General features: G+C 63.1%; 1 protein-coding gene across 15 annotated transcripts in view; it reads right to left on the bottom strand.

Annotated features, from left to right (window-relative positions):
• Positions 1-3,024: 3,024 nt before the first annotated feature.
• The window catches only part of Ptprs (protein tyrosine phosphatase receptor type S), a 60,724-nt gene continuing 35,894 nt past the window's right edge, over positions 3,025-27,854 (bottom strand). For 5 of the 15 annotated variants that reach the window (XM_060371284.1, XM_021632950.2, XM_060371282.1 and 2 more), the window contains 28 exons: positions 25,007-25,276; positions 22,725-23,306; positions 22,073-22,206; positions 21,626-21,770; positions 16,739-17,044; positions 15,992-16,185; positions 15,850-15,876; positions 14,581-14,698; positions 13,696-14,295; positions 13,245-13,342; positions 12,447-12,700; positions 11,976-12,069; positions 11,672-11,887; positions 11,174-11,331; positions 10,939-10,950; positions 10,377-10,489; positions 9,618-9,715; positions 9,382-9,505; positions 8,874-9,049; positions 8,678-8,797; positions 7,623-7,777; positions 7,106-7,391; positions 6,808-6,986; positions 5,106-5,232; positions 4,904-5,029; positions 4,431-4,585; positions 4,114-4,249; positions 3,025-3,998 (listed from right to left, as the gene is read on the bottom strand). In XM_060371284.1, coding sequence (XP_060227267.1) covers positions 3,930-3,998; positions 4,114-4,249; positions 4,431-4,585; positions 4,904-5,029; positions 5,106-5,232; positions 6,808-6,986; positions 7,106-7,391; positions 7,623-7,777; positions 8,678-8,797; positions 8,874-9,049; positions 9,382-9,505; positions 9,618-9,715; positions 10,377-10,489; positions 10,939-10,950; positions 11,174-11,331; positions 11,672-11,887; positions 11,976-12,069; positions 12,447-12,700; positions 13,245-13,342; positions 13,696-14,295; positions 14,581-14,698; positions 15,850-15,876; positions 15,992-16,185; positions 16,739-17,044; positions 21,626-21,770; positions 22,073-22,206; positions 22,725-23,306; positions 25,007-25,276 — 5,072 coding nt within the window. In that variant the 3' untranslated portion in view covers positions 3,025-3,929. The remainder of the gene's footprint in view (positions 3,999-4,113; positions 4,250-4,430; positions 4,586-4,903; positions 5,030-5,105; positions 5,233-6,807; positions 6,987-7,105; positions 7,392-7,622; positions 7,778-8,677; positions 8,798-8,873; positions 9,050-9,381; positions 9,506-9,617; positions 9,716-10,376; positions 10,490-10,938; positions 10,951-11,173; positions 11,332-11,671; positions 11,888-11,975; positions 12,070-12,446; positions 12,701-13,244; positions 13,343-13,695; positions 14,296-14,580; positions 14,699-15,849; positions 15,877-15,991; positions 16,186-16,738; positions 17,045-21,625; positions 21,771-22,072; positions 22,207-22,724; positions 23,307-25,006; positions 25,277-27,854) is intronic. The other 10 variants (XM_021632953.2, XM_060371290.1, XM_060371292.1 and 7 more) reach the window with 7 other exon arrangements.

Raw genomic sequence — 27,854 nt, forward strand, 5'->3', positions numbered from 1 at the left:
GGTTCCTTCCAGGTGTCTGCCGGCTCCCACACCGCTGTCCTCAGCTCTGACTGAAAGCAAGCTCCAGAGCCTTCCTGTACCTGCGCTTACCATCTACCTGGGCACTTGTGACCAAAGACACAATGGCAGGTTTCTTAAGGAGCTTCTCAGTGCGGCTGGTCCTCAAGGGCAGGTGGGGGAGGGGCTGCAGAGGTGGGGGGGCTGCAGGTGGAGGGGGGCTGCGGGTGGAGGGGGGCTGCGGGTGGAGGGGGGCTGCGGGTGGAGGGGGTGCTGCGGGTGGAGGGGGGCTGTGGGTGGAGGGGGGCTGCGGGTGGAGGAGGGCTGCGGGTGGAGGGGGGCTGTGGGTGGAGGACTGCAGTGGGGAGGACTGCAGGAAGGAGAGGGCTGTAGACAGCCAGTGCAGGATGATGGAGGGGGCCTTTCTGAGAACCCTCCTTTTGAAAATTTAGTTTTAAAAAACTGGTTGCTATGTCTGTGTGGGAGTGTGTTAGGCGCGAGGCAGCTACTCGAGGAAGCCAGAGACGTTGGGCCCCTGAAGAGAAGCCGAAGGTGCTTGTGAGCCTCCCCGTGGGTGCTGGGAACCAAACTCAGGTCCTCTGGGAAGCACAGCTGTAATGGAGTTCAAGGCCAGCCTCAGCTACAGAAGGAGTTAGAAGTTAGACTCAGCTATATGTCTCAAAAAACCCAAACTGCCCTTTACTCTGGCCCCAAGAGGTAAAAAAAAAAGGGGGGGTAGGAAGGGGGCTGAGGCAGAATCACTTCTGAATTTGAGGCTAGCCTGGACTATACTGTTTTCTAGTTTATTTATTTACTGCATTGGTGTTTTGCCTGCATGTCTGTGACTGTCAGATCTTAGAGTAACAGACAATTGTGAGCTGCCATGTGGGTGGTGGGACTTGAACCCGGATCTTCTGGAAGAGCAGCCAGTGCTCTTAACCAATGAGCCATCTCTCCAGCCTGGCACTGTGTGGGTTTCGAGAAATGCAAAATGGAACCAGTACTTCAGCGCCATTTTCTTGTTTTAACATTTACAGAATTAAGCCGGGCGGTGGTGGCTCACCCCTTTTGTCCCAGCACTTGGGAGGCAGAGGCAGGTGGATGAGTTCAAGGCCAGCCTGAGTTCTAGGCCAGCCAGGGCTACACAGAGAAACCCTGTCTTGAAAACAAACAAACCAAAAGGTATCCACAGAATTATATGGGCTTTCCTTCTGATTCTAGAACTTTCTATCGGGTCAAAAGCGACGGCCGCCCCATGAGCCATCAACCTATGCTGTCGGCTACCTCGAACCCACCTCCTGTTTCTCAATCGCTACGGGACATTTTCTGTCATGCAGTCCACACTGCTCGGCCTTTGCATCTGGGTCCCTTGCCAGCACCAGGTCCATGACACCATGGCAAGTGTCATGGCCTTTGTCTTCTTCATGGCTGCATGGCATTCCAGCACCACACACTCCTTTCTGTGTTTCCAGATGATTCGCTGGCTTTCGATTGGTGTCAGGCTGACCTTGAACTTGTGATCCGCATGCCTCAGCCAAGTTGTGAGGTGGGCGCCCCGTCTGCCTGAGCTTTTGCTGCGGAGGACAGAGGGGCTGTGCGAGCCCAGTGAGGGACAGGCGCCGTTGGCGGCTTGACAGCGACTTTCCCTGCTCCTTCCTGTCTTCCTGCCTCCTGCAGGCTCAGGGCGGCCTCAGCCAGGCTCCAGGGGGCTGCGGTGGGCAGAGCAGGGAAGGAGCCGCCTTGGCGGCATGCGGGTGCCCGGCCCTGGCTTTGTCTGATGGGCCTTGGAGCGAGAACAGTTGGACCCGGACCCCACCAGATTCTCCGCTTCCCTGGCTTCTCCCGGATGTTGTGCCCAGGCCTAGAGGCCCTCGTAGAGAGCCAGTCCACGCCTCCCGGCGCTGGCCTCCACCGTGGCTGAGGCTTGGCGACTCCCCCATCGGCTTTTCCTTGTGATTTGCAAAGTGACTTTGATGCAGGACAGAGAGCTGCGAAGGTGACAGGCTACACTTCCGGAACTCGCTGTGGGCGGAAGTGGGTGTGGCAGGAAGCAGGCCCCGCTCACCTTGGCCTGAGAGCCACGTCGAGGGGCCGGCTCCTTCTGGCCGCCATGGGAGCCATGCTCACGTGAAAGAATAAAGATTAATTTTGAAATAAAAAGCCACCGGCTCTTGTGCTATACAAGCCAGCTAATTCCAGGTGCACTGTTCAGCCCTTGGGGTGAAAAATGCATTTAGCCAGGGGTGGTAATCCCCAACGCAGGCCGGTTAATGCAGAAGGGTTGTGAGTTCAAAGCCAACCCCAACAATGAATAAAACCCAAAAATGACCAGAAGGACACTAATAACCTGGATGCCGTTGTTCAGGTCAGGGTCTGACACGCTTGGCGAATGCTCAGCTTTGCGGCTAGGCAAGGTTAGGACATCCCGAGTGTCTTCTTCAGACACTGGAGGACGCCTCATGGTAACTGAGCCTCTGTGATCCTCAGACCGAGCTCCGGCCTCGAGCCACAGCCCAGGGCTGCGCAGAACAGGCTCCGGGCCCTCGCGGAGCATCACATCGCCACGGAGGAGCCATGCGCGAGGGACTCCGGGCAGGTCCTCACAGGCCACCCCGGGTCAGGGACTTCAGTTTCCGTGTCTCCAGAGGGACAGACTAGGCTCAGGCAGCCTGAGAAGGGCTTCCCTCCGATCCAGAGCTGAGGCCACCTCGACAGTCACCCCAACCGTCTCCCTTCCTCCCCTGCCCCAGCTCTGCCATGGTCCCACTGCCCTCAGCAAGGCTTGGCTGACTGGTAAGCCCCAGAAACACATCTGCCCCGACCCCCCCGTGGAGGGAGGACGAGCATTTGGTCACCGCGCTTGTCTCTTTACGTGGATGCTAGGATTTGAACTCAGGTCCTCCTCCTTGCGCGGCAGGCACTTTCCCTGCGAAACTGTCACCGTGTGACCTCAGAGGACAAGCGGTCACCAGCACCCCCTCCCGCCATCCCCCCAACGGTGGCTGCGTCAAGGACCAGTCCGTTCGCTGAGGTCGGACGAATCTTTCTTTAATACAAAGTCGGTTTATCTACATACAGGGGCGTCACCCGCTGCTTCTGCCCAAAAAAACAGCGCGGACGAGTGCTGACCCTCTCGTACAAAGAGAAAGACGTCACTTGCTGCAGGGGCTGCATGTCCCCCAAGTGTCCCACAGTCCGGGGACGGGTCCTCCGTGCGGGGCGGGTGGACAAGGGTCCTCCCTGCCGCGCCGGGACCGGGGCGGCCGGACCTCTGTGTCCTCGGAGCCGCGCCCTGCAGGCTGGCCCCAGCGCCCAGAGCTTCACCCTCCGAATCTGATATGTCTTAAGATTGATTAAAAAAAGAAAAAAAACAAAGTCAAAAGTAAAAAAGGGGGAACTAAGAGCGCGCCATTCACACGGGGAGGGCTCGGGCCCGACAGGGGACAAACGCGGCAGCCGGAGCGGGCGGGCCCACGCACACACGACGGCACCTGACGCTGACCGGAAAAACAGGCCTCGCGGGGAGGCGCGAGCGGCGAGCTCGCTCGCTTCCAAGTGTCCACCGGCACGACGATGACTTTGTTTCTTCTTTTAAAAACATGAGAAAAAAAAATACACTAGTAAAAAAAATGAAAGAAAAAGAAGATGCGGCCGACAGGCAGGCGGGGGGCGCGGGAGCAGAGCTCGGTCCCCGTGTGTCCCTGGCCCTGGGGAGCAGTGGCGACACCCCTCGCTCGCTCGCTCGCTCTCCACCCACCCCCCACCCCGGAACCTCGTTTTGGAAGGGAATGAGGAATGTGCCGTTCCGAAGGCAGCAGGGCCAGGCCCGAGGGCCTCGGGGCGCCCGCTGCGGGGCCTGGGCTCCAGCCCGGCGGGCGCAGGGTCCGGAGTGCGCGGGGCGCAGGGTCGCGGCGGCGGGCGGGGCCCATGGCTTATGTTGCATAATGGTCGAAGCTGCCCAGGTACTCCAGCGCCGCCTGGAAGCAGAACTGGTACTCGTCCTGCGGGGCAGAGGGCACAGGCTCCTGAGGCTGCCGGGGGGCCGGGCCCCCCACAGAGGACGCGGGAGGTGCCCAGCCACCCTCGGCCCGGGAAGGGGCGGCCGCCGGCGCCTACCTCCGTCTGCACCATGGCGGGCCGCTGGGTGCGAAGCACCTTCACCGTCTGGAAGATGTCCACCACGCCCTCGTAGCGCATCCTCTCCAGCACGATGCTCAGGGTGATGAACACGCCCGTCCTGCCCACCCCAGCGCTGCGGGGGGGGCGCGGGCATGTGACGGGCGGGCTCGCGGGGGGTCTCCCAAGGCCGCCCCGCCCCGCCCCCAGCGCCCGCCCCGCCCCCTCACCTGCAGTGCACCGTGATGCCGCCCCCGCCCCGCCCCCAGCGCCCGCCCCGCCCCGCCCCCAGCGCCCGCCCCGCCCCGCCCTCTCACCTGCAGTGCACCGTGATGGGCCCGTCCTGGCCGAACTGCTCCTTGGTCTTATGCACTTGGCCGATGAAGTCGATGAAGCCTTCGCCCGACTTGGGCGCCCCCTGCTCCGGCCAGTCCGTGAACTGGAACTGCCGGACGGTCCGGGACTGGCCATCCTGGGGGCGACGGCGGGTCACCCACCCTATCCACCTCAAGACCGAGAGGCCCCGGGGCCCCGCCACCCAGCACGCCCCTTCTGCGGCTGCTGCTGCCCGCGGCGGCCCACGCGCACCCCCCCCCCCCCGCCCCACGGTGGCCGCGGGCGCCTTCACCCTCAGCCAGGCAGGGCTCGTCCCCTCAGCCCTGGCGGGCACCCTGGCACGCCCGGCGGCCTGCTCCCCGCCCTGGCTGCCCGCAAGCCCTGCCTGCCCCCTCCGCCTCCCTGAGGCTGCAGCGCCGAACCCGGGTGCGGCCCTCCTGCTGCTGCCACTCACCCGGGCGTCCGTGACCTTGAACTCCCGCAGAATGTACTGCGGCATGTTGTACTCCGCCATCGGGTCCACCACAAAGTACTGGTAGCGGGCGGAGCGCTCGGCCGGCCAGTACTGGTGGCACTTTTCCTGGGGGGCGGGGCGGGGCGGGTCAGCACCGCTAGGCGCGCACTGCCCGCCCCGCCCGCCCGCCTGGCACACTCACCCGGCCCAGCTCGCGGAGCTTGGTGAGCATGACGACGATGGTGGAGTTGTTCTCCCACAGCGCTCGCCAGAAGTCCTCCGTGGTCTCCGCCAGCGGCCCCTGCGTGGCGATGTAGGCTTTCTGCTGCCTGCGGAGTTGGGGAGGCAGCAGGCACGGGGTCAGGGCCGCCACCCCTCGGCACTGCCCAAGACCCTCGGCCTCCAGAGCCACAGACCAACAGGCCAACGCAGGGCCCTGGCCAGACACCTGGTCCAGCCAGAACTCCACACATGTACACACACACACACACACACACACACACACACGCGCGCGCGCGTACATACAAACGTACATGTTTCTTAGAAACCAAGTCGTGAGAACTCTGGAATTCTGGTTTCTTTAAAAACACAGAAATATTCTAAGACTGTGTTTTTGTTTTACTCCCAGGTGTGGGACAGGGGGCTGCTTCGCAGCAGTGACTATGATTTGCCTCGTGCTCTGGCAGGAACATGATTTCGCCACCTGCAGGCAGTTTCTGCGAGTGTGACGTTTGGAATCCTGGAAACTTTCCAGAGGGTACATAAATGCTAGGGCCCAGGGGGATGGGGGTGGCCGGTTGGTGGTCACAAAGAACAAGCAACGACAAGAAATGAGATATCCTGACGGCCAACATCAACCTTGCCCCAAGGAACCCACCCTGCGCCCTCTGCTGGAACCTCTGAGCCCCCAGTGAGACTCCACTCTCAGGTCGGAGTCACTGAGGTGTGGAAGGCCAGGTGTGGGGCCAAGGAGGAGGCTCAGTGGGCAGAGAGCCTGCTGGGTAAGTGTGAGGCCGAGTTCAACCCCTGGTCTTGGGATGTGGAAGCAGAAAGGTCCTGGTGTGCATGCACACTTGCACATGTGTCTGTGTGTGTGTGTGTCTGTCTGTCTGTCTGTCCCTGCTCAGCCAGTGTGGCCCCTGAGCAGCAGCCCCACTGGCTCATGTGTCTGAGTGCTTGGTTTCCTGTTGGTGGAACTGTTTGGGAAGGATCAGGAGGTGTGGCCTCGATGGATGGGGCGTGTCCCTGGGGCTCTGAGGGTCAGAGGCCCACAGCAGACCCAGATCTCGGTGCCTGCCTCTACCTGCAGGTAAGATGTGGGTTCTCAGCTACTGTACAGTGCCTTGCCTGCAGCCATGATGGTCAGGGACTGACCACATGGGACCGTGAGCCCAAATACACTCCTGTCTTCTGAGAGTCCCCCTGGCCATGGGGTTCCATCAGCAACAGACAGGAGCTAAGGAGGCCGCTCTAACCTCGGCAAGCTTCAGGCCAGTGAGATACCCAGGTTCAGAAAACAGCGTGTGCGCTTCTGAGAAAACCCCCAAACTGGCCTCTGCACCCCGCCCCCCCATGAACACACACTCCCATGCACGCATGCACCCCCCCCAACAACAACAACAAAACAGGAGCTAGGCATGGTGGCCGGCCTGTGATACCAGCGACTGTGGGGCAGAGGCAGGAGGGGTTAAGTTCAAAGCCAGCCTGGGCCACTCCAAACCCTGTGCCAGGAAACCGGAAGCCGGAATGCAGCAGGGCTCCATGCCTGCCCAGCACATGCTACAGCCCGGGGTCACCCACAGGACGGCAGTCAGGGGCGGAGACGCCATCCCTGCCCTCATCCCAGGGACTTCTCCACAGCGGTGAGCTGAGGAGGCGGGAGGCCGGGGGCGGGGACGGGGCACCTGTAGCCGTCGATGAAGCTGGCGTTGATGTAGTCCGAGCCCTCGACGCCGCGGATGGGCTGCAGGCAGACCCGCGAGCTCTCGTAGGGCAGGATGTTCACCAGGCGGTTCTTGAACTTGTTGCAAGGCAGGCTGGCGGTGATGAAGCGCGAGGTGTGTGCCTTGGAGCTGGCGAGCCTCTGCAGGGAGAGGGACGCGGTCAGGACACGGCGGCGTGGGTCCCGGGGCAACGTGTGGAGGCGGCTTCCGAGCCACCCGCGGGCCCGGCTCAACCCCGCGCCGGGCGGCCGGCGGGCACCTTGAACTCCAGCTCCATGCCCGTGACGTGCTCGCCGGGCTCCACCTGGGCCAGCTTCTGGATGTAGCTGTAGAGGCTGCGCGCCGGGACCTCCGTGTGGCCGCAGCCCACGGCCTCCAGCAGCGCCTCGTGGATGAAGCTGTATTGGTCCTCCGTCTGCACCATGTAGTTCCGCTGGGACCGCATGAGCGTCACGTGACCGTACACGTCCACTGTCTTCTCGGTCTTGATGCGCTCCAGCATGGCGTCGATGACGATGAAGCAGCCGGTGCGGCCCACGCCCGCGCTGAGGGGACAGACGCGTGGTTGGGGACGGCCAGGGAGGGGTGAGGGCTGGACGAGGCGGTGGGGGCCGCAGGGCGGGGCGGTGGGGCCGGATGGGGTGGTGGGGGCCGCAGGGCGGGGCGGTGGGGCCGGATGGGGTGGTGGGGGCCGCAGGGCTGGGTGGTGAGGGCCGCAGGGCAGGGGGGTGAGGGCCAGATGGGGCGGTGAGGGCCGCAGGGCGGGCGGCGCCCACCTGCAGTGGACCACAATGGGGCCGGCGTCGGGCGGGTTGCAGGTCTTGACTCTGCGCAGGAAGGCCAGGAAGGGCGTGGGGTACTCGGGCACCCCGTGGTCGGGCCAGGCCGTGAACTGGAAGTGCCGCACCTCGCGCTTCTCGCTTGAGCCATTCTGAGGGGGGACAGCGCCGGTCACCGAGGCCTGCTGCCCCGGACGCACCAGCCCGCGCTGGCCTGACTCGCGGGCTCTCCCGGGCTCTCGCGGGCGTCTGCCACCGGGCCCCGCCCGTCCTCTCCGTTCTATGGATGCGCTGACCGCAGCCTGGGCCACACGCCAGCCTCCGACCCCCCCCCCCCCCATGCTCACTGAAGGACCCCTCGCCGCCCCCGGGGCCGTCAGCTCCTCGGAACGTGGCCCTCCCGGCTTCCTGCTCCCCTCCCGCGGCCCAGCCCGGCCCCCCAAAGCCGGCTCCACCCCGCCGGGCCTGGGACAGAGCTCCGCGGACCCTCCCACGCCTGCTCCACGTCTCGGACACAGCGTCCACGTCCTGGCCTGCTCTCCCACCGTCGCCCACCGCCCGGAAGGCTGCAGCGCGCCCGGCCTGGCTGGACCTGCGGCCCGGGTCAGGCTGCCCGCCCGGATGGCTGAGCTCAGTGCTCTTCCCGGACCACAGGCCCACGCAAGTCCACGGCAGGGAGGTGGGGGCTGAGCACCGCCCCTCCCCCCTCCCCTCGTTACAGTGGCGCAGTACACCGCACTGGGTCAAAGGACTGCAGCCAGAGAGGCGCAGCCGCCACGGCAGCCCCGTCAGTCCCCAGCGGGAAGGGGACTCTCGGCGGGGCCTGGCAGTTCACAAACAGCGACACCTGGAGCGGGCGGGAGCGCGTCACTGACACCAAGGGCGCGCTGGATTGCCACCCGCGGCGGCCAGAGGCGGGCCGAGCCGGCTCCTGCGCTGGCCTCGTGCCCCCGCGGCTGCTGGCACCGAGGCTGGCTCGGAGCCTTGCTTCCCCAGCCCTGGAGCGGGGACACGCTCATCCCGGTGCAGAGCCTCCTGCACCCAGGCCACACCTTGTGCAGGGAGAAGGTCCTGACGCAAAAGGTGGCCAGCTCCATGGTGTCCAGCAGGGTGACCTGGATGAAGCCGTACGTCTCGGTGCCGCGGTTCGGCCAATACTGGTCACACTTGATCTGTCAGGAGGAGAGGAGGTGAGCGGGCAGGCCGCGGCCTGGGAGGCGCGGGGCAGGCCGGGCCGTGGCGCCTCACCCGCGATTTCTCCTCCAGCCGCGTCATCATGACCACGGTGGCTGAGCGCTGCTCCCACACCATCCGCCAGAAGTCCCCGAAGGTCTCGGGCAGGGGCCCCTGCGTGGCGATGTAGGCGTTCTGCCGCCGGTAGCCGTCCACGTAGTTGGCGTTGACGTAATCGCTGCCCACGATGCCTGCGGCAGGCGGGAGGCCGGAGGCCGGGACAGCTTTGTGGGGGCCCGCCTGGCTCCCAGCCACCGCCCGGCCACTGTGGGGACGGCCCCGAGGTCCCGCCGGCGGGGGGTCGGCCGGCACCGCCGGGCCCTGCCCGCTGCCCCCCCACAGACCGTGCCCGGCCCTACCCACTGCCGGGGCGCCCCCCATAGACCGCACCCGGCCCTGCCCTCGCCGGGGCGCCCCCACACAGACCGCACCCGGCCCTGCCCGCCGCCGGGGCGCCCTCCCACAGACCGTGCCAACCCAGAGCTGAGGTGGGGCGTCCACGCCGCCCAGACAGGGGCGCTACCTTCGAGCGGCTGCAGGATGACGCGGGAGTGGTCGTAGGCGATGACGTTGGCGTAGCGGTTCTTCGGCTTGTTGGCCTCCAGGTTCGAGTGCTCCCAGGTGAACTGCTGCCCCGGGTCGATGGACTGCAGGGAGAGGGCGGGCTCAGGCGCGGCCTCGGGGGCTGCCGGGCCCAGGCTGGGCTCAGGCGTGGCGGCTGGGGCTGTGGGCTCAGGCAGGACCCGCGGCCCGGCTCACCTCATACTCCTGGGAGAGCTTGAGGCTGTCGTTGGCTTTGAGTCTCTCCATGTGCTCGGCCATGTCGGCGATGGGGATGGGCGGGTGGCTGAGCATACCTGCCGAGACAGAGTGGGTGCTGCGTGGGCGAGGCTGCACTGCCCGGGGCCGCCGGCGGCCTCCAGCCAACACAATGCCTCTGTGTCTGGTGGACCAAGGTGACACAGCGCGTGGAGAAAGCCAAGAGGGGCGACAGCAGCTAGCTGTCGAGTCCTGCGGACAGACCCGGCCTGAACAGGAGAGGGGCAAGGGCCTGTGGGGACGAGGCCCTCTCAGGACAGGCCGGGGGCCCAGGCCTCCAGCTGGAGAGCCCCTGGCTGACCAGGGTGAGGGAGAGGGGCTGTCTAGAGCGGCGGCGGGCGGCGGCCAGCTAACCCCGGAGCCTGGTCCCGCGGTGGGGACGGAGAGTGTGGGGACCCGACGGCTGATGGGGGCCTGGGGAAGCCCGCAGCCACAGAGGGCACTGAGTGTCACCCCCAGGGCCCGTGGAGAATACAGGCGGGGCACTCTCAGCTCCTCCCCGAGGGCCGTGAGGGAGCTCGGGTGCAGTGAAGCCTCCTGCCCCACCCACGCTGTTTCGGTTTTTAGGTCCTTAGGGAAGGCAGCCGCCACAGAGGCAGCCTCGTTTGGCGATCAGTGCCCGGCTTGCAGTGGGGGGCGGGGGGGGCAGAGACCCCAGCGCAGCCCGCACCCAGCCGCCCGGCCGGAGTCGGCGCATACCTGGCGTCTGGAAGTTGATGCGCCGCATTTCCACAGGGTCCTTGGGGTGATGGGGAGCGAGGTCAGCGTTGTTGAGCAGGCATTTGGCGCGGGGCTCTGAGTCCTTGCGTTTACTTGGAGAGAGGGGACAGCCAGCCAGCGTCAGCGCCCCGGGTGTGCGCACACTCAGCGACATGCGCCCGGGGCCTGCAAACTCCGGGTGGGGAACGGGCCGCTGCCACTGAACCCTGACTTCACGGAGCCGCCAGCCTACCAAGACCCTTGATCCTGGGCTGAGCCGTCCTGGGTGAGCCCGTGGCCCGGTGGAGCCCCAAAGCCCCAAAGCCTGACGGAGCCTTCACTCTACGCTAAGCCTCGGTCCCAGACTGAGCCACGATCCAAGACAAGCCCTGATCCCAGATTAAGCCGCAAGCTGACTGAGCCTCAGTCTCGCCTAAATTCTAAACCCATACTGAGCCCTGATCCCAGCTCCTCAAATAGACAAGTGCAAAGCGGCTGCACTCCATGAGCCCAGCTCCACCTACCCATCCCCCCCTCCTGCCTCAGACAGGCCAGTCCTCACCTGTCAGGTTTGCTGTCCGCAGGCCAGGTGCAGGGGAGAAAAGGAAAGAGAACACCAAGTGAGACCGTGGGCCAGACAGTGCCCCACCGCGACCACAGAGACTCCTGGGCCCTGCTGGCCCATTTCTGGGAAACGGGGCTTGCCCTCCCCATGTGGACCCCACTGAGAATGCTCACGTCCGCTGTCCTCACCTGGTCAAGCAGACAGCCCCGCCCCGTCCCCGGGCCCCACTCACTTCTTGTACAGCAGAATGGCGATCACGATGCAGATGATGAAGACCACGGCCAGCACGGGCCCGATCACCCAGATGAGGCCCTCCTCGCCATCCACAATGGGTTGGGGGTCCGGGTTGTCCAGCTGGAAGGGGTCTGAGAAGGGACTGGCTGCGAACGTCTGCAGGAGAGGGGCAGGGGAGGGGCTGCCATCAGCGCTGGCCACATGCCCGACCCCTCCCGGACCCTGGTGCTCTGGAGCACGGGAGTGATAGGGACCCCTTCTGTTGTGTTCAAGCCGATCCTTCAGAGCCCCAGCTCTGACACCCTTTCCCTAAAGCATGAACCTTGGGAACCTCTCTGTCCCAAGTCCCTCCTCTGTCCAGGCCTGGCCAATTGGGAGCTGACAGGGCCTAGGCTTGGCTCCGGGGCTGGAGCTGGCCCAAAGGTCGGCCATGCCTCCGTCCCCACAGCTGAGGCGGTGGACGGGCCTAACGGCGCAGACACCGCACATGACTTACGGGCTCGTTCTTCTGCAGCACGGCGAGCACAAACAGGACGTATCGGTGGCCCGGCTCCAAGCCCCTGTTGTCAAAGCCACCATATTGCTTCTGGTTCCCAGGGTGGAAGACGGCCGGCAGGATGGAGAAGCGGGCAGCGATGTAGGGCCTCGGCACCTCCAGCTGGCGGGAGTGGCGCAGGCTGCGCCTCTGCAGCCGCGAGATGTCCTGGATGAGCTGCGGAGACAGCGCAGGGCTCAGAGCTGCGGTGGCAGCGGGCACCGCGGCCTGGCTGTGACAGCCACTGGGGTTGGTGCGGCCTCACCTCCTCCAGGTCCATGTCCTCGGGACTGCCCAGCAGGATAGGGAACTGGCCGCCTCGAGACTTGCGCAGTGGGACCATCACGATGAAGTAGTTCCTGTGGAGAGGGTGTCACTGACGCGCGTGGCCCCGCCCCATGCAGCACACGCAACTCCAGGCCGCGCTTCTGCTACCTCAGGGTGGGGAAGGTCTCGCGCTCCTGTGTCTCCCCCAAGCCTGGGTCTCAGCACCCACATAACCTCACACCCTTTTCCCGCCTCCCAGGCAACGCTGGGGACCCCTGGCTAGGCCTCCCCACTAAGCGGGAAGCACAGGAACCCTCCCAGGGCCCAAGCCGCTCAGCGAAGGGTCAGGCTTTGTGGGGCCAGGGCCCTTGGGCAGGCCGTGAGGAATGGGACCCGGGTGTGTGTGTGTGTGTGTGGCCCGCTGCAGCCACGGCCCGGCAGCTGGGGGACAGAGGCAGGGTACGCGTACTGCACGGTCACGGGGCTCTGGCCGTCGGGCAGGTAGACCGCGATGAGGCCGTCGCTGTCGGGCTTCGGGGCCACGCTGGGCTTGCCGCTGAGCATGTTGAAGGCCGTCCTGGCCGTGACGGTCTGCTGCAGGCCGCCCAGGCTGCTCCCACGGTTGGTGAGCACGAAGTTATAGAAGGTGTGCGGCTTGAGGTTCGTGATGAGCTTCTTGGTGCTGCGGCCGTCCACGTCCAGGGTGAGCCCGTTGTACTGGATCTGCGGGGGGGTGGCCCGGCTCAGCGGGGAAGCCTGGGCGCCTGCCCTGGGGACTAGCTTGGCTGAGCCCCGCTCCCGGACGAACTGTCTGGCTGTGCCCCCAGCCTGGGCTGAACTTCAGGCCCGGCTAAGCCTTGGTCCCTGGTCGACCTTCAACCGTGACAAATGCTCTCACGCCAGATTCAGGCCAATCCACTGTTCCAGGCTGCCCTAAGCCCCGCTTTCAGCTGAGCCTCAACCCTATGCTAAATCCTGGCTTCCAGCAGAACCCCGACTCTGAGTACCAGTCACGACTTTACTGCAATCTCAGGTGACTGTACCTTGATTCCCAGGTAGTGGCCCAAACCTGCCCCGGGCTCGAACTCACAGCCTGGGCCCCAGACTGCGCCTCAATCTCAGACTAAACTGATTCCCAAGTGTGGCCGAATCCTCACCTCAGGGGCCTCGACTGCGCTCTGGTGCCGGCAAGAACCTGGATGTGCCCCAGGCTCCCGGCAGGGGGTCCCTACAGGGCCGAGGCCGGTCCTCCCCACGCGAGCGGTACCTTATAGGGGGTGGGCGAGTTGTAGTTGTCGGGAAACTCCCAGCTCAGCAGCACGGATGTCTTCATGATCATCTTCACCCGGAAGTTCTTGGGGGAGACTGCGGGCGGCGGCAAGCAGGGAGAGAGAGAGAGGGGGTCCGCGTGAGCGCCGGGCGCGGGCCGGGGGGCGCGGGGGGCGGCCCCGTGGTCCCTGCGGTCCGCCGTGCCCTAGGCCTTCCTGCCTGGCCCGGCCCTGCCTGCCCTGTCCCCAGTGCCTGCTGCTGCGGAGACGGCGCTGCTGCGGAGAAAAGCGGGGGCGTGGCCGCGGGGCGTGGCCGCGGGCGGGGCCTCGGGCCGCTTCCCACCTGTGCCGACCGGAGCCTCGGGCGCCTGGGCTGAGTCCGCGGAGGCCGAGACTTACCTGCGGGGAGGGGCGGGCCGGGGCCGGGGCCGGGGCCGGGGCGGCGCCTACCTGGGTCCCGCGCGAGCCTGTAGCGCAGCGGGGGCGAGAAGGGGCCGGGGCCGCGGCTCGTGTGCGCGCGCACGCGCAGCTCGTAGGCCGTCTCGGGCCGCAGCCCCCGCACGGTGAGCGCAGTCTCGGCCCCCGGCTCGGCCGCCGCCGCCAGCTCCGTCTCGGTCGCGGGCCCCGGGGCGCCGGCCTCCCGCACGGACACCGTGTACTTGACGATGGCGCCGTTGCGCTCGGCGGGCACGGGCGGCAGCCAGCGCAGCAGCACGGAGCCCGCGGACGCGTTGCCCGCGGCGCCCAGGATCTGCGGGAAGCCGCGCGGGGCGTCCTCGGGGATGCTCAGCGCCGCCGCCGCCTCCTCGCCCAGTCCCGCGCGCCCGCGCGCCGCCAGCCGGAACACGTAGGTGGCGCCCTTGTGCGCAGGCGCCGCGAACCTCCGCTCCCACGCCGCCAGCTCCAGCGTGGCCGGGGCCGCGTCTTCGCGCCCGAACTGCAGGCGGTAGCCGAGCACCGGGTCCTCGGCCGCGTCGGCGGGGGGCTCCCAGCGCGCCAGCAGGCTGCCCTCGGGGGTCTGCTGCACCGACAGGGTGGGGCGGCCCAGCACTGCGGAGGGAGACACATCGGCTGTCCCGCTGCCGCAGCCCCGCGGCCCCCTCCTGCGTGACTGCTAGGCGGGCTCCAGCCCCGACCGCGTCCCTAAGCTCGGGTTTTCAGAGATGGACGCCTCGCTCGGCGGTGTCCGGGCCCCGGAACCTCTGAGGAGCGCCCGTGCCTTTCCTGCCTTGGCCCACCCACCTGGTGCCTCTTGAAAGCCACCCGGGCTCCGGAATCATAGGAGCTGCCCCGGGCCTTGCGGAGCCGGAGCCTGTGCCGTGGGCGGCCTCGTACCTGCCCCCTTGGTCACCACCACCTTCGGCTTGCTGCGAGCGCCATCGCCTTTCATGGTGTACGCGGCTACTGTGATAGAGTAAGCGGTCTCAGGCTGGAGGTTCGTGATCACCATTTCCTGTGAGGGGGAATGGGGAGGCGGTCAGCAAGGGGCCATCCCTGTCCACCCTCTCCCCTACGGCAGGAGATGATGCGTCTGGTCCCCAGGCCATGCTGCTGAGCTCATGCACAGGCCGCGGCATGCAGTGTCCACGCTCCTGCAGAAACACGGTGCCCAGGCGGCACCCTGAGCCCGGTAATCCGCTGCCTGAGGCCCCCGGGCCCCCAACTGTTTGTGGAGACAGGGTTTCTCTGTGTATCAGCTCTGGCTGTCCTGGACTCGATTTGTAGACCAGGCTGCCCTCTAACTCAGAGATCTGCCTGCCTCTGGCCCCCACATGCTGGGATGCCCGGCTGTGAGGCTCCCAACTTCTGTGGAGTCAGCTAAGTCCTCCCACAGCCCTGGTACCCTGCTCCTCTGCTCCTCCTTCCTCCCTCTACCTGCCACTCCCCGTGCCCCTCTAACACCCCAGGCCGCCTCCTGCCCAGGAGCCTCTGCATGGCTTGGCCTCTCGGCTGCCCACAGCCAGCTTGAGGCCAACAGTCACCACTGTCTGGCATTGGGAAGGCCAGGTATGAAACGCGGCCATTTAAGGCAGGCTGTAGAGACGCAAGCTGCAAACTTGAAATCAACCCGTGATCTCCGCACCCCAGACAGAGGTGTTCAAGCCCCCTGGGCCCTGCTGCCTTCCTGATAACCCCCACCTGGGGCTCTGGTCAGCCTCGACCAGGAGCCTGTCCTAAGCCCACAGCACAGGGCCTGCTAATGCTGTGGTGGTGACTCCTGTCTTGCACACATCTTGTGCACATGCGCAGTGTGTGCTCGAGTGCAGGCAGATGCATGCAAACACACGCACTGGTACACACACGGCATGCCTGGCAGTGCACAAGTCCTCAGGAGCACGGACGGGGAGGGGACAGAAGCAGGCAGGAGGGACACAGGGCCTCCCCCTGGGGCATCGGAGAAACTTGTGCAGGGCCTGGCTAGGTGCAGTCTCCTGTCCGACAGACCCAGAGCAGCCCAGAGACAGGCAGTGCCTTGCCAGGCCACCCAGCACGGCAGCCTGGCAGCTGGCTTCGCCACCCTGGGTCCCTCGGAAGCTACGGAGGGCACGAGGGGACACACGGGAGGACCCGAGGACGCAGCAGGGTGGCCAGGAGACTACTCACATATTCGGCAGTGTCGTCCATCTCCCACTGAGCGGGAGGCGGGGGCAAGGGAGAGAGGAGGGCCGTGAGAGGGGAGCCGGCGGCGGGGTGGGAAAGAGGACAAGTGCCCGGGCGCCCTGCCACCCCAGCCAGGCCCGCCCACCTGGGCATCCGCCAGCATGATGTCCTTGATGCGCGGTGGCCCGCGGGCCTCGGCGCCCTCCATGCGCACATAGTGGACCTGGTAGCCGCGGATCTGCCCGTGCTGCCGGCCGGGCGTGGGCGAGCGCCACAGCACTCGGATGGCCGTGGCGTTGAGCGCCTCCGCCTCCACCTTCCGCGGGGGCGCGCTGGGCACTGGCGGGCAGGAGGGGGCGGCGGGGCTGTTACCGGGGCGCCAGGCCCTGCCCCGGGCCAGGGTGCTGGGCAGCTGGCCCGGGTGGGCATGGCCCCCTCCACCCGCGACGTTCCCAGGACCTGCCGTAGCACCGCACGATGGCCGCCGCGGTCCCCAGGGCCTGGACCCCCTTCCGAGGCCCCGTCCTCGGCCCTCCCGCCCCTCCCAACCGAGCCGTCCCTGCGCTCCCGGACGGGGCACTGAGGCCCGGACAGCGGAGTCTGATCCGGGCTGACGGCAAGGCTGGGCCCACCGGCCGGTGCGAGCTCCCAGAGGCCGCCGTCCCGGGCGGATGGCCCGCTCGTCCTCGCGCCCGGCCCTCCCCCCCGCACTAAGCCTCGCTCGGCGCCCGGCGTGTGGCTCGCACTGTCTGTCACTCGGCTCTCCCCCTTGTGGCTGTCTGCACTCTAAGAGGCTACCGCGGAGGCGCGCGGCCGGAGGGCGCCCGGGGCGGCTCCCACCTGGCCTCCCGGCCCCCAGAGCCGCAGCTGCCGCGCCGGGGCTGGTGCTCACCGTCCTCGTCGGTGCGGACGACCACGGGCGAGCTCTCGGGCCCTGGGCCCACCTCTGTGTAGGCCACGGCGGTGACGCGGTACTCCGTCCACTTCTCCAGAGCTTCCAGGAGGATCTGAGTGGTGGTCGGGGGGATGTTGTTCACCTCCTTGGGGTCCGGGTCCTCTGAGCCCAGCGGTCGGTAGCGGACGCTGTAGCCCACCAGGGCCCCGTTGTGAGTTTCTGGCGGTGGCGGGCGCCAACTTACCAATATGGCCGTGGAGCGCAAGCTGGTGCACTTAACATCCTGGGGGGGTGCTGACGGTTCTATTGGGGAGAGCGTGGGGCGGGGAGGTGGGATGGGCGGGGAGGGCGGGGACAGAAGATGGGAAAGAGAAAATAAAAAGATGATAACAAAACAGAACGAACCAAAGAGAAGTCGAACCCAAAAGAAGCGGGTGTCAATCAAAGGTGAGATGGGCGGGTGGGCGGGGCCGGGAGGGCTGGCCAAGAACTGCTGAGCTTGCTATGGGCCAGTGACTGCCGGTGCACAGTAGGTCTCCTGCGTGGGGCACCTACTATGTGTCATCAGATACCTACTGTGTGTCATGAATGTGATACAGGCTTCATGGTATTCGGAAAACAATTGTTGAGCACCTACTTTGTGTCTAGCATGATGGCAAAGGAAACCACAATAGAATCCACACACACTAAGGACCTACTGTGTGCCAGTCACTTGCTATAAACTTCACATGTGCCATGCATGCCACAAGGGCATCAAAGGAGTAAAATCACCTGCCACCTCAGCACCTACTATGTGCTACCACGCCAAGCAGGGAAAACGAGAGAGGCCCTACACACAGGTACATACTACGTGCAAGCTACCTGGCAAGGGCTTCACAGAATAAGCCAGAGACACGTGCGGTCTGGTCGAAGGCCCACTCTGTGCTGGGTGTCTCCCAAAGGGGATTAGCAATGAGAAAAAAGGGTCCTACTGTGTACAAGGTGTCTCGGACAACAGCACATTTACTTATTGGTTGCACATCTACTGTGTGCCTTGCATGGTGCTGAAGATTTTACATTAATCTGGAGTAAAAAAATGTACTTGGTATTCCTCTGCTTCCTGAACACTGGCGTCACAGGGGACTCTGAGGCTGTCCTAGCAACCAGCTCCAGACACCACTGTCCTCTTGGCCTTACTCAAAGAAAAAAAGATGGGTGTCTCGAGCACCTACTGTGTGCCTGTCAGCAGGCCAGGTGATTTACTAAGTCATAGTAGAGGGGCTGGTTCATCAGAGACCCAAAGACCAGCCTGGGCGCGCACAGCCGGGGAGATAGCCACGGTGTGCTGGCTGAGTCCCTGCAGGCTGAGTGCCGGGGCTCTGGCCGGCAGCTCTGGCACGGTGAGTGGTTACCGTGTCTAGGTAGTATGCTATTGGCTGTATCAGAGTGTCACACCGCAAAAGCGGGGTCCCCCGCCGCCCACCAGCGCTGTCCTAGGGGCTCAAGAGAAGCAAGTCCACACTGCAAACAGCGCCCGCGTGGGAGGCCCTCTATAGGCAGTCAGGGCCCCACATTTTAAGAGCCTACTGTGGGCACTGAGCTAACCGTTCCCGAATATTAAGGGACGCTATGGTTTAGACACTAGGCCAGCAGTTGCTGCACACTAGATCCCACTGCGTGCAGGGTACTGAGCTGCCAGGCCGCCTATCACACCCACTGCATGCAGGGTACTGAGCTGCCAGGCCGCCTATCACACCCACTGCATGCAGGGTACTGAGCTGCCAGGCCACCTATCACACCCACTGTGTGCAGGCACCGGACCAACAGTCTCTGAATGTTAAGCACATACTGCATGCCAGACACTGACTGAGCTAATAGTGACCACACATTAAACGCCTACTGTGTATCAGTGAATTTACTGAAGAAAAAAACCCAATCTTCACACATTAAATACATACTGTGTGCTAGGTAGGTACTGGAGTGATTGCTCCCGCATATTAAATGCCCACCATATGCCAGACACTGGAATATTGTCTCCATATATTAAATACCTACTGTGTGTCAGGCACTGGACTACTATGCCCTGTGAAATGAGAGTTCTCATCTGTCAGGCACCTGACTCCAGTATGTCAGGTGTGGCCAGGAGCTTTAGCACCCATGGTGTGCAGCCCAGGTGGCAGGCCTTTATCAGACTGAGTCCTAGCCTTCACGTGTGAGGCACCTACTATGTGTCAGATAAGTGGCTGCAGTGCTCAGTGTCTGCCCACAGTTCCAGGGACCTGGCAGGAAGCATGTGCTGAACAAAGCCTGAGCTGCAGGAGTCCCATCAGAGCCCTGCGGTCCACGGCCTTCCTGTGCACCGGCATCAGAGTTAGCCTGTCACCAATGGCTGACGGCTTCCACCTGTGTTTGCATCCTGATCTGTATTTCACCTTCAAGGGTTTAAGGGGCACACACTTTGCTGGGCCGGACATCGGGGCTCTCCTGACAACGACGCCTCCGAGGTGCGTCAGCGGCCCCGTGGGGCACTTGGAGCGCCGCGGCAGACCGGAGACTAGCTTGTGGAAATCACCGATAATGTATACCGTGCGCCTATGGCACACCCAGCACCCTTCTCAGGCTTGAAGCGGGCCCTGACACTGGCTGTCTGTGGCCTTGTCTGCTGGGCATGGGGAAGCTTTCACACATGACCCACGGCCACTCGGTCACTGCCCCTGAGCCCTGCCTCAGGCCACAGAGAGGAAAGTCACTGGTCTGACTGCCGGGATCTGTGCCCCTACTGGGAGCCAGACTCCACCCTGCACACTCATCTATTCCCGCCCGAATCCGGGAGGAAGCCCTGGGGCGGAGCTCATTTTGCAGGCTCCCGGATGGAGTCTTCCACAGAGCAGGTGCTCTCTCAGAGCAGGCTCAGACTCCGGCTCAGCTGTCAGCTGAGGCCTCAGCTGCAGGCAGGGCTTCTAACCTGCCACACCTCGTGGGCCTGGCATCTATCAGTGTTTGCTGTGTGCGTTCCCTGGCCTTCTGCGCTAGGACCTGCAATCAAACCACAGCTTCGTCCTCAAAGACGGCGGCTGCTGTGGGCCCTGGGACGATGGATGTCCCAGCTCCCCTTCCTGAGAACTAGACACTAGTCACATGATGGAGGGGGGCCCATTTCTTGACCAGTCGCCCCAATCCAAAGTGCCCGGGGTGGGGTGGGGTCAGGCAGGGGTGATGGAAACGAAACAAGCCACTAGGGAGTGTGCTGGGAGGTGCTTCCGCTGTGAAACGGGAGGAAGAACGTAGTAAAACCAAACCAAAACAATAATAAAACAAGAATCGAGGGTGATGGTAGCAATGATGGAAAAAAAATCATAAAAGAAAGACAGACAGACAGACAGACGCCTCGCAGAGACGCCCAGTCTTTACCTACCTTCCACTCCTTCAAGCGCTAACTTAACAGACTTTCTTACGAGAGGGAACGGCGCCGGCTACAAGACTATGAGCTCTTGGTGGCTCACGACCGGGAGAGCCGCTCTGCAGCTCCCGGGTGGCTGGGGATGGCAGGGTGTGTGGACACCCGCAGTGGCCAGCGGGTAGACCTGCACCTACCCTTGACAGGGCCTAACGAGCCCACAGCCTTGGGGACACGCCTGGCCCGGGGTCTCGGGGTGAGAAGGGGAGCCCTCTCCCCAACTCCCTGTCCTGGGCCGCCCTGGACACACGTGGCTGGGCCGCAGACGCTTTCTGAGTGACCTCAGAGGTCATGACCTTCACAATCCAGCCCAACCTGCGTGGTGTCTCGGGGGGGACTCGTGCCGTGAAGGTGGACACGCATGTGTGTCCACGGGGGTCATCTGAAGGTTCCTCTGGGTGTTTTGCCCAGGGCACGCAGGGGCAGGCAGGGGCACGCAGGGTAGGCTGTATTTGTGAGCCACTGAAGACTGGCTGATACTCACCTGTGGGCCACCTCTACCGGCCGCTCGGTGGCCCCAGGCCACAGGCCACCCTCACTGACCTCCACCTGACAATCGCCACCTCGGAGCCACCTGGGGCTCTGCGCGCGGGTGGGGCGGAAAGCAGCGTGGGTTGGGGCGGGCAGGCTGGCAGGGGACCAGATCCCTGTGGCCTTCGCTCTCAGAGAAGCCCTGGCCCGAATCTACCTCACCCTTTAGGGGCCCGGGAGCCGCTGTGAGAGCCAACCCCTGCACACGGAACCATGCTTGCTGGCCACAGGGTGACTGGTGGACAGGGCAGGGGAGTGCAGGGAGCCAGGGCGGCAGACGGTATGCTGGCCAGGCCGAGCGGAGCAGGCAGGGTGGACGGAGACCCAAAGGGACCGTGAGGGCTGAGCTGAGCAGTGGGAACGGCGCTGGGGACATTAGGGCCACCGTGTGCCCCAGAGACAGCAACCTGGTGACTCGTCTGTGACAGGGGCCGGGCAGGCACAGCAAACTGCTTTAGGGACCAGGGACCCTGTATCAGGGGCCACAACACATGCCCCTCAAAACTGATGTCACTCTGAACAACTGGGCCGCTGGGACCCTGTCCCAGGCTTCCAGAGCCATATCCCTTGTGAGGTGAGATGAGCCGAGGGGGACCCGATAGTTGCTGTCATCCTGGGCCCTTGGAGATGACAGTCTTGGGACATTGCAGGGACATCCTGCGGACAGGACTGGTCCCATGTTCAGGAAGTGTAGGAAGGAACCAGAGGCCGAGGGCCATTCTGTGCCAGTCTCATGCCCATACGGAGACCCACCCCGCTCTGGGGAAACTGAGGCACGGCAGGCAGACATGGCCAAGGCTGAGGCAGGCCAGGCGGGAGGCACCAACCCCCCCCCCCCACACCACCCAGGGGCTCAGGCCAGGTCAGTGGTCACAACACCCGCCTCCCCCAAGGACAAGGCGCCGAGAGACACGTACTGGCCTGCAGCGTGCGCTGGCGCACGACCGCGGTGAAGGCGCCCAGGCCCTGCGGCGAGCGCGCCGCCAGCCGGAACGCATATTCAGTGTTGGGCTTGAGGTCCTCCACCACAAAGGTCGTGGTCGGGTCAAAGGTGCGCCCCACCTGAGAACCGGACGGGGCAGGAGCAGGTGGAGGGGCACAGGATAAAGCGACAGAGGAGGAAGTGTGCAGAGGCGGGGACACAGAGACAGTGACCGGCGGAGAGACAGAGAGGAGGAGACAGAGACCCAGGGGAGATGGACGGGGGACGTGCGCAGAATGGAGGCGCGGTGGACAGAGAGAATGGATGGAGGGATGGGGAGGTAGAGGGTGTGGAGTAAGAAGCTGGCGCTGACCAGGGGCCATGAAGGCCTGCACTGCAGGCCCAACCAAGCTCCCCCCTCCCACCCTCCCAGCCCAGGTACCTCTCGGCCTCGCTCGCCCTCCCTGAAGAGCAGCTCATACTTAATTACACTCTCCTGCCTCGGTGCACTCCATGAGAGCCCGATGCTGGTCTCTGACTTGGCCTCTGCCCGCAGGTTCATGGGCTGGCCGGGCACTGGGGGAGAAGCGCACGTGAGGATGGACCAGTGAACGAGGCGAGAGTCAGGCCCCACCAGCCTCCTAAGCCGCCACCAACCCCAAACCAGGCTCGCAGCTCAGGTGCCCCTTCTGTCTCTGCTCTCATCCCCCTGGGCGCCTGCCCCCTGGAGCCACCTGCCCACCCTTCTCTTCCAGCAGGGAAGGACGCTGCTTAGATGTGCCCGCCCCTTTCTGACCACTGTCGGGGAAGGGTGGATGGAAATCGCCTGGGGTTGGGCGTTTGTTTTCACCCATTCTTTTCTTTTGATGGGGTCTCACTATGTGGCCCAGGCTGCCTGGCCTTTGCTGGGGGGACCAGGCCGGCCTCAAACTCACACAGATCTGTCTGCCTCTGGCCCTTATGCCAGGGATGGTGTTCAGGTGTGCACGCTCATTGTCTGGGCGGCGACAGTGTGATGGCGGCGGTGGGAGGACAGGCGCCCGACCTAGCCCAGACCCTGGCAGGCACGTGGGGCCCCGCTCCCCAGACCTCACCTCCCTGCTGCGTCTTGACCTGGATGGGGTCCGACAGCGGCCCGTCGCCGACTGAGGTGAAGGCCAGCACGCGCACGGTGTAGGTCTCGTCCTCCAGCAGGCTGCCCACGGTGGTCAGTAGGCTGTCGTCCACGTTATGCTTCTGCCAGTTGCCCACCGGGTGCTCGGGCTCCATGGTGTAGTAGACGCGGTAGCCTCGGATCAGGCCATTGGGCTCCTCGGGCTCCTCCCACTGCACGATCATGGTGGTGGCGCTGAGCATGCGCGCCTGAACGTTCCGGGGCGCGCTGGCCGGCGCCTGCTCGCCGGTGCGGGTCACCACGGACTCGCTGGGGGGGCCCTGGCCGATGGAGTTGACGGCCGACACCCAGATCTCGTACTCGGAGTTGGGGCTCAGCCCGCCGATGCTGTAGCGTGTGGTGGTAATGTCCTCCTTGATCTGATAGGGCCCGTCCTGGCTCTTGGACTTATACTCAATGACGTAGTAGGACACCGGGTCAGGGTTGCCCGAGTCCCACGTGATGGTGATGCTGGTGGCGGTGTTCTCTGTCACCACAGGAGTCCCAGGAGCTTTGGGGAGCGCTGCAGGAGGGAGGTGGGGTGACTCAAGGCCGCACACTCGCCTCAGCCTCCTCAACAAATACACAGGCCTAATAACCCCAGTCATCACATCATTCATAGTTTCAAAGTTGTTTTCTGTTTGCTTGTTTTGTTTTCAAGACAGGGTTTCTCTGTATAGCCTTGTCTGTCCTGGACTCACTCTATAGACCAGACTGGCCTCAAACTCACAGAGATCTGCCTGCCTCTGCCTCCCTGAGTGCTGGGATTGCAGACAGTGGCCTGGGCTAATTTTGAAGTTGCTAAATAAAGTTTTATTAGAACACAACTAAGACACTGTTAATGGCTGATTTTCACACTGCTAGGTCAGAGAGGAGTGCTTAACCTGAAAATATTTACTTAAAAAAAAAAGTCAGGGCCTCATGTAGCCCAGGCTGGTCTTGAACTCACTACGTAGCCCAGGATGGCTTTGCGCTGACCCTCCTGCCACAGCTCTTTGGTGCTGGGATGAGAGGCATGTGTCCTCAGGAGAGTGTTTGCAGGCAGGGGCGGTGGAGCTCAGTCTATCAGCTCAGAACTGGGAGGCCGAGGTAGAAGGATGTCAAACTCCGCGTTATCCTGGACTACACAGTAAGGCACTGGCCTGAACCTACTCTGTGCAACAGAAGACATTTAGAAAGGCCTGGTGTTCGCCTTGAGGCGCTGCCGGTGCAACCCCGGCCCATCTCTGTGTTCACTCCTTCAGCCATAAAGGGCTCCTGTCTGGCTGCTCCACTCCGCACCCGCAACACTCTGTTGCTACCAGACACATGGCTCCCGCATTCCTTCACGACAGGCAGCGTCCCCGGCACCCCTCTCCTCTCCACCTGCTTTCCTCCAGCCCAGCCCAGGCTTCACGCCTAGTGGTTAGACCTTACACGGGGGAAGGCCTAGCAGTTCCGCATCCGCCCTTCCGCACGGGTGGGCAGCTGAGGTTGTGCTTGCTCAGTGTCTGGACTGAGCCCTACCTCACAGCCTCTGGGTTGTCAAAGATAAACAGGAGGCTACTCCCGAATACTTCATTTTATCCAAGTGAGTGAAGGGCCGGGGCTGATGGGCCTCCTAAGGCCTGCTCTTGGATTCTCACTGAGAACTCAAGCCACGAGGAGCCTTTACTCCCCTCCCCTGAGTCCCAGGGGCCTTCACACAGGCTGCTCTCATCTGAACGACCTTGCTTAATTTTTAGACTTCCCAACAAACCCAGGACCTGACCTACTGGGAGACTGTGAGCTTCACCCTGGGGTCTCAAAGCTCGCGGTGTAGCCCAAGCTGGCCTCAACTCCCTGATCCTCCTGCCTCAGCTTCCAAAGTATGGGAATCACCGGCATGAGCTACCATCCCTGCGCCTCGCCCATACCCCTCAGCTCAGCCAGGCCCAACCTTCCGATGCTGTGAGCCTTTAATCGGGTTCCTCATGTGGTGAGCCCAGCCATAGAATGATTCTCATTGCCACTTCAGAGCGGCTACTGTTGTGAGCGATGATGTAGATAGCTGTGTTTCCTGGTGTGCTTAGTGTCCCCTGGAGAGGGTCATTCAGCCCCAAGAGGGCTTTGACCCACAGGTTGAGAACGGCTGCTCTATTTGGATACAGCTGCTGCCTGCCAGCTCTGCCCATGCCTCCGGGCCTCAGGGTCAGCCACGTGGCATGCCCACCCCACCCCGTCCCCACGGGGAACCCAACTTACATTTTACAGTGATCTGAGCCACGGCCTCGATCACACCCAGGCTGGACATGGCCACACAAGTATAGTTGGCCGAGTCCTTGACATCCGTGAGTTCTAGAACATTCCGACCCACGGGCATGTCATCCTCGGGTGTCAGGTCCTCGGCCCCCTGCATCCACTTCACGTAGGGCATGGGCGAGCCCACGGCCACACAAGTGATGTTCACGTTCCCGCCGGGCATGATCTCGTGGCTCATGGGCAGGATGGAGAAGCGGGGGGCCACGCGGCGGACTGGGGGGGGCAGGCGGCGGTTTTTGCAGGAGAGTGGGGAAAGGACAGGAGGAGGAGGAGGAAAGAGAGAAAAAGGGGGGAAAGGGTAGAAAGCATTTAAATATAAACAGGGCCACTACAGTCCCCAGCTCATCCATTCCCCCAAATGAAAACAGAACAACAACAAAATAATTAAACCAAACAAATTATAAAAACAAATTCCAACACAAAGGAAACTTCAAAGGTAGGAACTTCACAAACAATATAGATCTACCAAGAGTGAGACACGAAGCGCTATCTCATAGCAACAGGGTTTCCCCGACCAGCGGTTGCTGATCGCAGCACGGAACTACACACAAAAATTTATCGGCAGTTTCTCATCTTTGTGGACAGACACGGCTCCAGTGGGTGGCTCCCTCCATGGGCTCCTGAGAAGGGGCAATTACCATGGAAGGTTCTAGAAGAGTCTAGGTGGCTCTGGTGTTGAGGGCTGGGGCTGGGGCTGGGAACACACAAAGGGGGTGCAGGGCTGCGGCCTGCCACCCTCCTGGGAAATGAGGACAAAACATGCTATAAAAGATTGGAGCCCGGGAGACGGAAGGACCAGAGAGCTCCACGGCCTCTGGATCCAATCCCCCAAGGGAAAGATGAGAAATGCTAATGAAATTTTTGTGGTGTTAGGGTGTCAGAAACCCTGCTAAAAGCTTCTGTCGGATTGGACAAGTTTCCATCAATAGATGCAGCTCTCAAAAATCACAAACATCATGCAGAAAATATTCAGAGAGAGAGGGAGAGAGAGAAGGGGAGAGGAAGAGGAGAGGGAGAAGGGAAGGAGGGAGGGAGGGAGAGAAAGAGAGAGAGAGGAGAGAGGGAGACAGAGTGGTGCTGATGGAAGGGGAGTGTGGGTCTCAGGATGGTGGAGAAAGCAGAGATGAGGAGACAGGAAGAGAGAGAGAGAGAGAGAGAGAGAGAGAGAGAGAGAGAGAGAGAGGAGAGGGGATGGGGACAGAGAGAGACAGGGAAGGGCACTTCAGTGCTGCATGGTACTCTAGCAGATGTGACGCAATGTGAGTGGACACATTACCACATCAGCCCTGGCAGAACCATAAATAGGATCCTTAATAATAATTCATAACTGAGATTCTTAGCAGTAAGGAGCCGATGAGCTGGAGCGCTGGGGCAGGGGCATGTTCGCTGCGCTCCTTAGGGTGGGGATGGAGGCCACCTTCTGCAGGGGCCTTTCCGGCTAGGAAGGCAGCAGGACATTTCCAGGGCTGCGTTTTCAGAAGCTGGGTGGGTTCCAGGGTGGGTGTGGGACCCTCATGGGGACCTGAGCCTCAAAGAATAGCCTCCCCACTACTGGGCTAGGAGTGACGCCCAATCAGAGCCCAAAGAAGCCAAAGGGTGAAATCATGGTCTTGGATGGGCGCAGACTGTCTGATAGTCTGAGTCCCAGCACGTGAGGACACGTGAAGTCCCATGGCTGTGCCTGTCACACTGTTCTAGAAGAACAGCCCCCAGGAGGGCACTCGCCATTAACTGCTGCTAAAGGCTCATCTGCTCTGTGAGGTGGCCTCGGAGAAGGAGGGACCCCAGCCCCCGCCCGTTCCTTCCAGTTTGGCTCTCTAGGTGGACTCCCCAGGTTGTTTCCTGAATCCAGGCGGAAGTCGAAGGAGACGGAGACAGGGGTGGCGCTGAGATGGGAGCGAAGGTCTGCAGGCTGGGGCGCTTCGGAAAACGTAGCCCCGCAAAAAGTCCAGAGGCATGGAGGACACGGGATGGAGGGGAGGGTGAGGAAAGACCGGGGGCCATGCAGGCTGAGGGGAGGGGCCGGGGATGGGGGACACAGTTCCGACAGGGCTGGGTGGAGGGTGAGGAGCAGGGGTGGTGGCACTGGGGTCCAGCCAGCCACCTGCTGCCAGCATCCACAGCTAGGCTCAGGGTGGGAGGTGCTGAGGCTGTGTTGTCATGGAAACGGAATGAGTGGGAATGAGTGTGGAGAGGCTAATTAATCCAGGACAGAAAACGGCATTTGACGTCCAAACCAAAACCAGGGGATGGGGGGGGGGTAAAAAGCAAAAACAGAAATTTAAAGACCAAACAAAAGCACCCTAAAAGGAAACAACACTCAAAGCAAGAGAAACATGGAATGGGTTAGGGTTGAAAATCGGGGTCTGAACAGAGGAGGGCTGTGGCTGCCCCAGGGGGATGCCCGGGCCCCTCCCCGCCAGCAGAACACAGCATCTGGCCTCAACACCCAGGGGCCTTGGCTGGGCAATGAGGCGCCCGACAGGCGAGAGCCTGCAGAGAAGGCATCCTCAGGACAGACCAACCCAGATGCACAACCCCGTCTCTCTGGACACCCCTGGACCTCTCTCAGAGCATAGTACACTAGAACCCAGAGGTTGAGGCCCCCGACCCGGGCTCTAAGGCTCCTTACGTGCAAGCTTCGGGGAGTGGGCTTTGAGTGGACAGGGCCGAGGTCTGTGTCCAGCCCAAGCGTGCGGCTGCCACACTGTTCTCCAGACCGTTCTGACAAAGACTCGGCCACTCAACTCCGCAATCTCATTCACATAGCCAATATCTAGCCTCTATCTCT

Source organism: Meriones unguiculatus, chromosome 17 (genome assembly GCF_030254825.1).
Source record: "Meriones unguiculatus strain TT.TT164.6M chromosome 17, Bangor_MerUng_6.1, whole genome shotgun sequence".
NCBI lineage: Eukaryota > Metazoa > Chordata > Mammalia > Rodentia > Muridae > Meriones > Meriones unguiculatus.